Below are 12,032 nucleotides of genomic sequence, written 5' to 3'. Positions count from 1 at the left end.
ATATAATTATTTTAATAAAACACTGAAAAGTTAACTCTCACAATACGCAAAAATTTTAAATATTATTAATTTATAAGTAAAAATTCATACTTACTGATTCACATTCCCTCAGCTTTTTCTGAGCCCCATCAAAGTCAAAGTTAACGTATAAGCATTCAACAAACTCTGTAATTGGGTCTTTATATGTGTAAGACTCCTGTAAAATTAAGTCAAAGGTCAAGTTGGATCTGATTCAACATTCTTTAGTAGACTGCCCCAAGAATATCCCAGTCTTCCTATTTTCTCCTCCCTTACCATTAATTTCTAACAAATTACCTCATATCATCTTCTCAAAGCAATTACTTGTATCCTGATTCCAGGCCACACCTTAAGCTTATAATGCCTTCCAGACCAAGTTCTCTAAATTCTTACCCTAGAACCATTCCAAAAACTCAAATTCCTCTAATGCCAGAAGTCTCCATTAGTCAATAACAGTGATGAACCTCCCCAAGTATAAGGGTATTCATACTCTACTGAAGGAAATTGTCTTTTTGTATTTAATTCACAGTATTCTTAGAGCAAATAAATATCTGTTATTTTTCTAAACCATAGATATTACTGAGAAACTCACTAAAAATCAGCCAGTAGGACTGCAGCTTTTATGTAACTCAGGGGCTATTAATATTATTCTATGTAAAGGTTACTACTCAGGAATTAGGTAGATAGTGACCTCCCAACAAACAGTTTCAAGCTCCAGATCTCCTTCACTATTTTGCAGTAAGAGCAACACAAATATGCAATGTATATTAAATATCCACCTAGCAGAAAGCAGTGTTCATTCATACCACATATAACATTAAGGATATCTTCGATTTAAAAGATAGTACAATGCCCAATCTGTGGCTCTTGAGTTCTTCTTTCTTCATGTATACTTTGCTATTTTTAAAACACTTTTACCTTAAGAGCTAAGAGTCCTACTTTAGAAAAAAAGGTTAGACCTAAAGTTTAGGCATGTTTTAAAAATCAATAAAAATTTTCGTTTTTACCTGTTGAATAACTTTGACCAGATCTTTGAGTACCTGCCGGCGTTTTCGAACATCTTTGTTTGTTATGACTGCTGTAGTCAAATAGCGGAGAATATGTGGACACATTGTCTGAATTGCATTAAGATACCTAAAGTAAAAATATAAAAGTTATTTAATATTATTAACTTACCTAGTTTTTCTAGATCTATAATCACATGATTTAAAGAAAACACTTAAAACAGCCCATTAGATTGCACACTTTCAGTAAGATTGCAAACTCTTAAGAATGAATATTATAAGGGCCATCTCCTCAAAAGAAAAAAAGAAACAGTAGTCTAAATCACAGGAACGCCAGCTGGTATTCCCCAATTTGGAGTGAGACGAGAGACACACTTAAGAGGTAAATAATCCTATTATCCTTGCTGAGTAAAAGGATTTTGGAAGGTCCTTATACATGCTGTCAGTCTGTTGCAAAAGACTGCTAAGCTATGACTTTTAGTCATTCACCTATTATGGCAAATGTGTGAAAACCTTCTATGGGCAAATCGCTCACCATAATTAGAAAATCAGGCACTCACACAAATTGAATTCAGGGATGAAAGACTGGAAACTACAGAGAGAAGGAAACATTATTACAATATTACTGGGCTTCAGTTAAATTGGTAGCACTGGAACAAGACAAGGGTGCCCACTATCACAACTCTTATTCAACATAGTACTGGAGGTTTTGGTCAGAGCAATTAGGCAAGAGAAAAGAATAAAAGTAATCCAAATAGGAAATGAAGAGGTGAAACTCTCGCTGTTTGCAGACAACATGATCTTTCACATAGAAAACCTTAAAGAATCCATTGGAAAACTATTAGAAATAATCAACAACTACAGTAAAGTAGCAGGGTACAAAATCAACTTATAAAAATCAGTTGCATTTCTATACTCTAATAATGAACCTACAGAAAGAGAACTCAAGAATACAATCCTATTTACAATCACAACAAAAAGAATAAAATATCTAGGAATAAATTCAACCAAGGAGATGATAGACTTATACAATTAAAACTCTAAGACGTTACTGAAAGAAATAGATGATGACATAAAGAAATGGAAAGAGATTCCATGCACATGGATTGGAAGAATAAACAGTTAAAATGTCCATACTACCCAAAGCAATCTACAGATTCAATGCAATCCCAATCAGAATCCCAATGACATTCTTCAAGGAAATAGAACAAAGAATCCTAAAATTCATTGGAGGCAACCAAAGACCCCAAATAGCTAAAGCAATCCTGAGGAAAAAAAACAAAGCTGGAGGCATCATAATCCCTGACTTCAAAATGTACAAGTCATAGTAATCAAAACAGCATGGTACTGGTACAAAAACAGGCACACAGATCAACAGAACAGAACAGAAAGCCCAGAAATAAATCCACACATCTACAGACAGCTAATTTTCAACAAAGGTGCCAAGAACATACAGTGGAGAAAGGACAGTCTCTTCAATAAATGGTGTGGGAAAATCTGGACAACCACTTGCAAAAGAATGAAAGTAGACCATTGTCTCACGCCCTACACAAAAATAAACTCAAAATGGATCAAAGACCTGAGGATAAGACCTGAAATCATAAAACTGCTGGAAGGTAGTACACTCTTCGACATCAAACTTAAAAGGATCTTTTCGAATACCATGTCTTCTCAGACAAGGGAAATAAAAGAAAAAAATAAACAAGTGGGACTTCATGAGACTAAAGAGCTTCTGCAAGGGAAAGGAAACAGGATCAAAACAAAAAGACAACCCACCAATTCGAACAAAATATTTGCAAAACATATATCTGACAAGGGGTTAATCTCCATAATATATAAAGAACTCACACAACTGAACAACCAAAAAAACAAACTGCACAATCAAAAAATGGAAAGAGGATATGAGTAGACATTTTTCCAAAGATATACAGATTGCTAAATAAGCACATGAAAAGATGTTCAACATCACTAATCATCAGGGAAATGCAAATCAAAACTACACTAAGATACCACCTTATACCTGTTAAAATGGCTACAATCACTAAGACTAAAAATAACAAATGTTGGAGAGGGTGTGGAGAAAAGGTAGCCCTCATACACTGCTGGTGGGAATGCAAACTGGTGCAGCCACTATGGAAAACAGAATGGAGATTCCTCAAAACACTAAAAATAGAATCACCATATGACCCAGCTGTTCCACTACTGGGTATCTATCCAAACATCTTGAAATCAATAATCCAAAGCGACTAATATACCCCTATGTTCACTGCAGCACCATTCACAATAGCCAAGGCATGGAAGCAACCCAAGTGCCCATCGACCAATGACTGGATAAAGAAGATGTGGGGTGGTATATAGATACACACACACACACACACACACACGCACTGGAATACTACTCAGACATAAAAATACAAAATCATACCATTTGCAACTACATGGATAGGACTGGAGGGTATTAAGTTAAACGAAATAAGCCTGACTGAGAAACACAAACACCATGTGATTTCACTCATATGTGGAGGATAAACAAATACATGGACAAAAAGAACAGTTCAATGGTTACCAGGGGAAGGCGGCCGGGGGTGGGCACAGGGGGTGAAGGGGAGCACTTATATGGTGATGGACAAGAAATAATGTACAAGTGAAATTCACAATGACGTAAACTACTATAAATTCAATCAAAAAAAGGGAAAAAATTGGTAGCACTGGGAATTAGAAAAGGACTAGATGTCAAATAAATGTTAACAGGTCCTTGGCTAATATTTAGCAAATTCTGCTACTCTGATGATCAGCAGCTGGCCACCCTGTCACTCAGTGCTTAACATGTATTTCTTCTCAATTTCCTTAAAGAGCTCCCTAATTTTTATCCAATGAGCACCTCTGAGTACCAGTCACTACGCCAATCTTGGAAAGATTTGTCAAAAACGTCCACTTCTCTCAACTGAATATGAAAACCCCAAAGTAGCCATGCAGCTCCTTCTTCCACCATACCACCATTGACTACTTCCTGCTTTCCCTACTTCTTAAAGCTCACTCCACATAGATTATTCTCCGAAAGACATCCATCTGAAAGTCTAAATTCTAGCCATCCTTCAAGGTCCAGCTCTAACATCAAGTTCTCCCAGACTGTGATATTAATAAATCTTTCTATTTTATCATATTGTAGATTCCCCATAAAATGTTGTTTGAACACTTTAAGGGACCTAGAATCTGATAATAACCTAATAATAATATCTAGTCCCACTTAGCCCCTCTTAAATCCCCTCTAAGCAAAGCAAGGTATAAAAAAAAAAATCAACACTCACTCCAGAATAAAACAATTTCTAGGAAAAGATAATTACACTAATCAGCTAAAAGTTTCATCATCTTAAAAATGAAGCCTGAGCTTCAGGCAGAAATTTTTAAATTGCAGTATTTGTTCAGAACAATTGTTTGCCTCAATACTCTCTTGCCAAAGATCTCACGTACAAGCACAGATGAGTGTGATCATTTTTCTTACTATCGGTTTTGAAGTAGGTAATTTTAGTAGGCATTCATGGAACTCATTCATAAATTTATCCATATAAGATAAAAACTGTAAGTTTATTGTATATGATGTTAAAATTTATTTTTACTTATCTAACTTTCTATCACTGCGTCACATATACCTTTATTGTTTTAACTGGAGGATGATTTCCCTGAGAAATCATCTTTCTCCTTCTGTGCATATACACCAGGGATTAGGAAAATTTTTGTAAAGGGCCAGATAACAATTATTTTAGGTTTTGCCAACCAAGATGCAAAACTGAGAATATTATGCAGGTACTTATATAAAAAGAAAAAAAAAATTCCAAAATATTTTATTGACAAAACTCAAAATAGAGTAGTTTAGTACAATTTTTTGTTAATAGAGGTTTAAAGAATTCCTTTATTAGTGATAATTTTGCCTAACTGGGCTCAAAGTTAGAGATCCCTATCATTAAAATTTATTGCAAATGTTTGTTAATGCTGATCTATAATGAGATTTTACATGTTCAATTTTTGAAAATGTTTTCTCATGCACATAGGTATTACCAAATACTGATATCAATTGACAAGCATATAACTTTAATTTAGCACATTTATCACTTGGAAGGCATTTATAGAATTCTGCTAAATTCTTTTGATAGCGCCTTTTAGCATATCATTACATTGCAGATAAATCACTTCAAATTCAACTGCGCATCTGAATAAATTTTGAAATAGGGAAATCTCCTTTGTACTTACAATGAGGTATAAACTTTCTGGAATAGCAATTTGAGCTCAAAAAATTTATCTGCTGCAAATTTGTTTGGAAATGAAGGTCTCATTTCTTATTTTAACATGTGAAAGAACAAAAAATGTATAAAACAGCAAACATCACTTGTGATTCATATTATGTTAGTTGTCATTAAAATGATTACTGCAGTTTAAGTATTGCTTGTAAGTACTGTTTTGTTTTATAATATCAAAAGTTAATTTCCAGAGCCACTCAGGGCTTAATAATAGCAGTTGAGGGCAATTTTTCTCATTAAGAAAAATTTCAATCTCGCCCCAAGCTCAAAAAAGTCACAATAAAACTTTGCAACTGATAGGCCATCCAACTACTGTGTAGCAGGGAATGAGATATTCTATTTCTGACAAAAATTCAGGTACTGACAACAGTTAAGTCCAAAAGAGCAAATGCAGTTCACTGTTGACAGTGCTCAACAGTTCAAAAACACCCCACAGAGCCAAGTATTTCCCACAAAGTACCTGGGGATGAATAATGCAATGAGTAACACCTCATAGTTTCACAAGCTTTGTAAATTTCTCCAACTAAGCCTTTTTCTCCTTCACACATATTTACCAGCAAAAGTTTTAGCACATCTTACTAGATTCCACTTCAGGTTGTAATAAATTAGTGTTTTCTCAATTTTGAAAATATTTTCACCTGTAGTTGTTCCAAACAGATGGAGGCATATTCTTCAGTCATTTCAAGTCCAGCACTGATTCCTCAAATCAATAACAACTAAGCCATATGGGTAACATCTATGGACCCATCAAGAGCCAAGGAAAAACATTAAAAATCATGCGCCCTGTTTATTAACTGACTATGCTGATGTTGCTCCCAGTATCTTCAACTCTGAGTGACTGTTCTCACCAAAAGGCTAACAGTTTTAAACAAGTTGATTTTTTCTGAACATATTTCTTTGGCTCTGCAATTCAACAGACCTTTAATCACTATTGCTAAATGTTTTTCCTTATTTGGCTAACAAAAGAGCCACTCAGAAACTTACTTTGGTTGAAGCCTCATTTTCATTAATTTTTGTAAGGAAATTCTGCTGTAATGAGACACCTTGTTTCACATTTCCTAATTTTTCTGACAGTTGCCTTGCTGTCAGTTGAGAATATTGTAATGAGTGCTTACAGTCTGGTAATGTGGATGTATACCGCATTCTTCTAGTATACCTATAGCCCCAGTTCAAAGCTTTGCTTTCTAATTCGATACAAAATAATCCCCTCATTCCATTGTGCCTTAAAAGCAAATCTGAAGTCCACTTTTCTCTTCTTGCTTTGAAATGATGAGTATGCACTGGTAATAAAAGAAGTAAATGTTGTGGTATGGTGATACACACAGCACTGAAACACTGTCCAGGTATAAGTGCAGCATCACTGGGATTCACAGTGCACTAAGTAGCAGTGTGAGGCAACTAGAGTGAAACAATGCATGGTCTCTGTCAGTCACAACAATTCAACTCTGACATTACAGTTCAAAAGCAGCCAAAGATAATATACAGACCAATGAGTGTGGCTGTGTTCCAATAAAAATTCACAGACACTGAAACTGTAATTTCATATAATTTTCACATCAAATACATTCTTTTTTTTTTTTCAGTTTAAAATGTAAAAGCCAGTCTATATTGCAGATCTCAAGGAAAGAAGCATGGGCCCGATTTAACCCACGGTCTATAGTTTGCCGACCCCTGATATACAGCATTATCATAACGCCTAACTTCTAAGCACAGCAGGGACTCCCTACCTTCTAGGGCAGATGCAATCCTTCTTATGTACGTATGTATCTATATAGATCTATATATAAAGGAGGGGAGTGGAGATTAAGGGTGATTCTTGTGAAGTTATCTTACTTCACATTCTTGAAGATCAGTAATTATATATTTAGTTCAAAAACAAGCAAAACTACAGATGTGGTTAACAGCCTACACATAACTGTTAAGCTCGTTTGTTTTCTTTCTTTTTTTTTGAGGAAGATTAGCCCTGAGCTAACTACTGCCACTCCTCCTCTTTTTGCTCAGGAAGACTGGCCCTGAGCTAACATCCATGCCCATCTTCCTCTACTTTATATGTGGGACGCCTACCACAGCATGGCTTTTGCCAAGCGGTGCCATGTCTGCACCGGGGATCCGAACTGGTGAACCCCAGGCCATTGAGACGCAGAACGTGCGAACTTAACTGCTGCGCCACCAGGCCAGCTCTTTTTTTCTTTTTGAGGAAGATTAGCCCTGAACTAACATCTGCTGCCAATCCTCCTCTTTTTGCTGAGGAAAACTGGCCCTGAGCAAACATCTGTGCCCATCTTCCTCTACTTTACATGTGGGACACCTACCACAGCATGGCTTGCCAAGCAGTGCCATGTCTGCACCCGTGTCCTGAACCGGTGAACCCTGGGCCGCCGAATTGGAACGTGTGCACTTAACAGCCGCACCACAAGGCCAGCCCCCTATCTCTCTTTCTTATCATCTCCTTTCTTCTTTGTCAATTGAAACTTAAGGGTCAGATCGATTTTCATCTCCACTAGACTCTTCTAACTTCTCCAGGTCTCATTTGTTACACCTACAGCGTGTTTAACATTCACAATACATCTGTACTTAGTTAAATGCGCTCTTAAGCTACCTCTTGTGTTATTTGTTTGGAGTATAAACTACTTAAGAACAGAAGCTTTATCTTCTCTATTTTGGAAATCTATTTATTAATTATTTTTTATTTTAAATAAGAGCCTCAGTATCTATTGTGTTCTGAAATGTAACTCCCTAACAGGTAAGTAAAGATGCTTTAGTTTATTTTTTCCTCAAGCACAACACTGCTCCAATTGCACAATTTTACGGAAATTTTTTCTAGTGTTTTCTAATTGCAAATCAGAACATTCACTAATCAAAGGATAAGACAAGATATGCCCCCCAAATAAAAAATACCTAAGAACCTATTATGTACAGGATGCTAAAAAAATACAAAGAATATGGGGCAGACTGGAAGGCATAGTGGTTACGTTCGCATGCTCCGCTTCAGCAGCCCAGGATTCATGGGTTTGGATCCCAGGTGCAGACCTACACATCACTCCTCAAGCCATGCTGTGGTAGCACACCACATATAAAATATAGAAAGAATAGAAATTTTGCCCTCAAATACACTTAGAATCTAGTTGGGGAGATAATGCAATCATATGTTTTTTACTTATTTTAAAGGCATTAGTCAAATACCAAATATAAGGTAGACACGGTATACAGGACTTCATGAAGGAAGTAAACCTAAGCTGGAGCTTAAAAAATAGGCAGGCTTTGGATAGGTACAAAAAAAGAAGACAAGGGCATTTCCAGAAAGACAGGCTAAAAAATAAAAAAGAAGGCAAGAGACTTAGTAGAACTTCAGAGGATGGAATTTTAGATGGGGATCTTAGAGGTCATCTTCAGCTACGGCAGGTAAAATACTTGCATGAAAGAAAGTTTTCTTATCAGGAACAATTAGGAAATACAGGAAAAATAAAGGCAGAAAGGTCAATCAGGACAAATTCTGGACACCATCTAGTTGACTGTTATTAGTAAAACTTAAAAATTTCTTAGGAAATTTGTTATTTTTATTTAGAAAACACATTAAACTCTCTTGCTAACTGAACTTTGATTCTTTCTTTTTACAACTGGAGAGTAACTAGGGCATTGTATTACAAATGCTTTCTTTCCCCTAATAGCATCTACATTTGGTGGCAAAGCTTCATCTCGAATAGCCTATGGACACTGCTCTATCTTACACTTGATACTTTATCTTCTATATTATGCTACATTTAAAAGTTCAACATTTTTTAAATGTGTAAATCATCTCCAATTTAGATTCAGAATAAATTACTGCAGAAATGGTAACATATTATGACATTAAGAAAGTTTAACCTGCACTGGCATCTGAACTTTCACTTCAAGGACAAAAGTATAAATTATCTCCAATGTACCTTTATATTTTAAAAAAAGCCTGAAACCACAATCTATATAAACTATCAATTTAACATACACTCAATGAACATTATATTGTATTACTGTGCTATTAGAAATTAAAAACAGGAAGAATATACTTTCTCCATTAATTTCCAGTATCAGAGACAATGGAAAAACATACTGATTGCAGACATACAAATACAAATTACACGCTACTTACTAGTTGCTATTCTACTTAAAGAATACGAAATCCAGGAAAATGGCTGAAACAATGATCTGTCAAACCAACTGGGTGTATTCTCATATGAAAAAGTTAGAATTAAGCAAAAATCAAAATAAGCCATGAAGACATTACTAATTAGGAAGAAAATTATGATGGTAACCTGACCCTATAGCAGTAAAGGCAGAGAGCACAGTATTTTGGTGAAAACTGAAAGTTGTAATACCACTGAGCAGCTTTCTTATCCACATTTTGCTAACAGGCTGTTTCTGTTAAAAAATGGTTCCAAAGGCGTGAAGTTCTTATTGGGCAGATGAAAATACTCAAAAAGTGATTTGTGGTGATGGTTGCACCCCTTGGTAAAGTTACTAAAAATCACTGAATTTTAAACAAACAAACAAATGAAATCTTCTGTTACCTTAGCACATGAATAAAGGTAGTGGCACCATACTATACTATCAGTCACTGTTATTTGTCACCACCACACTCTTGCAGTTTGAAAAAAGAAAAATGCTGGTTTCAACCAGGTCCCTGATTAGGTAGTAGAAATTAATTTTTTTAAATTTCAGCCCTTGTGGACTAATCTTTTTAGTATTCTATATGACTAACTAGGAAGTGTGTACAAAGCTCTTCTGCTGTACACTTCAGTGTCATGTTTGCCTAAAAAAGAGCACTTACATGATTGATTTGCAAGCTGAATTAGCTGCTTTTCTCACAGAACGCCATATATAAAGAATGACACAAATCAAGGCTTTCAGACTTGGGTGTTTGGCAGACATTTTCTAGAAAATGAAGTGAGCCTATCCTCCAATGTCACTATTGTCACTATTCTCCCTAAATTTTTGTTTTTAAAAATTATTTTTCATAAAAATAGATGTCAACTATAATCAATTTACTATTTGCCAATTAATAAATTTTTAATTTTCCAGTTTGAATTTCTAATACAGAAAATATCAATGGATTTTGCCAACAAAAACAAAACTTCACTCCACAATTCTCAATAGTGGAAAAGGGTTCTAAGAACAGAAAGTTTAAGAACCATTCACTTGTAACAATAATATTCCCAAAGATAATTCTGATGTCAATATTTTTCTTCTGAACTTCCAATGGCTCCTCAGTGTGTATATCTAATTTGGATCTTGGAGGGGGTGAGAGGCTCTTATTCGATGTTCCATTAGGGTTCTATTTGCCTCACAAAGTTAGAATGAAGAACATCTCCCCATGTACACATACTTTTTAAAAAGCTCCAAAATAACCAATAAATCCATCAAAACTCAGACTCCTTTTAGTGGAACCATTAAAAAACAAAACAAAATAAAACAAAAATATCTCACAATACCTTCCTCAGTTAGCTGATCTAATAAGGTTTTACTTGTGTCACCTGGGGCATTTCAGGTTTTGGGAATATCATGTGAGTATATACAGTACTTCCTTACGATTTTTAATTTCTATTATATCACTCATCATATAAAGCCATTTGCATTTCTAATTCTTTTTCCATTTTGAAATTAAATTATCAACTTTAAGATTAGTAATTTCAATGATTTCTAATACACGGCTGATTTTATTTTCATTTCCTTTGTTGTGTTTTTCTTTTAAAGCAAGGTTTTAAAAGTTGAATAAGTACTTGAAGCTATGAATTAATTTTTGAGTGATGCTTTGGCAGATATTTCATCATTATTAACATTTAATCTCTTCTTTGTTATTTATGACTTTTAATAATTTCTACTTTTAATGTATTCTGTCCAAAAACTACAATCTATAAAATTTCTATTCTTTTAAATTAACTGGGAGATTTTTAAATGGTATAAGGTATTGTCTTTTATGTATATGAACCATGGAAATACAAATGAAGGCCTTAAACCTATTAGTAGAATATAGCTTGATAATTTAATAAGTCTTAATTTAATTGTTATTTAATTATATTTCTATGACCATGTACCTTTATCTTACTTTAAAATATAAAAGCCTACTTTGTTGCACTGTTTTCCCTATAAGTTTCATTTTTTATCTTAACAAAACTTTCTGTATTTCAACTGAACTACTCCTCTATTTCTAATATCTGTAATAAACAGTTCAACTATGAATTAAATATATTCTGTTTTAATTTCATATCAGCCATAAGGTTGTCAGAAACTAATCCAAACTGTTTCCCTCTTATTTGTATTACAGAATTTTCACAGTGGGTTTGAATATTTTTATTGTTCTTGTTTGCATGTTTCCCTTCTTTATGTGAAAACATTGAAAAAGTCAGTTGAATCTAATGTTCTTCTCTGGATACATACATAACTACAAAATCACAGGAGCGTGGGTCTACTAGCAAGTAGTAGCATGGAAAGCCAACTGCTAGTGATTCTCATGGCTGAGTTCAGGAAGAGCTGTCCTTATGCTGAACCCATCCACTAAGTGTCAAGATTAGAGTCAGCTATTATAGGTTTCAATGTTTGGGTCAAATCTGCTCATTCAGGGTTGGCTCATTCTCTCATCTGATTTTGGGGATATCAATCAACTCTTAATCGACTCTTATTATCCAAGACGGAGGCAAAATATGACGTTATTGTTATTTTTAATCTCTTTTCATTTGAATGC

General features: G+C 34.7%; 1 protein-coding gene across 1 annotated transcript in view; it reads right to left on the bottom strand.

The window, feature by feature from the left end:
• EIF3E (eukaryotic translation initiation factor 3 subunit E) overlaps window positions 1-12,032 on the bottom strand; it is a 48,573-nt gene that overhangs the window by 16,697 nt on the left and 19,844 nt on the right. The window contains exons 8-9 of the mRNA XM_046642162.1: window positions 1,026-1,152; window positions 95-196 (exon numbers count right to left, since the gene is read on the bottom strand). Of these exons, the coding sequence (XP_046498118.1) occupies window positions 95-196; window positions 1,026-1,152 (229 nt within the window). The remainder of the gene's footprint in view (window positions 1-94; window positions 197-1,025; window positions 1,153-12,032) is intronic.

Source organism: Equus quagga, chromosome 16 (assembly GCF_021613505.1).
Source record: "Equus quagga isolate Etosha38 chromosome 16, UCLA_HA_Equagga_1.0, whole genome shotgun sequence".
NCBI classification, from domain to species: domain Eukaryota; kingdom Metazoa; phylum Chordata; class Mammalia; order Perissodactyla; family Equidae; genus Equus; species Equus quagga.
Note: the sequence above shows the minus strand (reverse complement) of the source record. Positions and strands in the feature narration are given on the sequence as shown.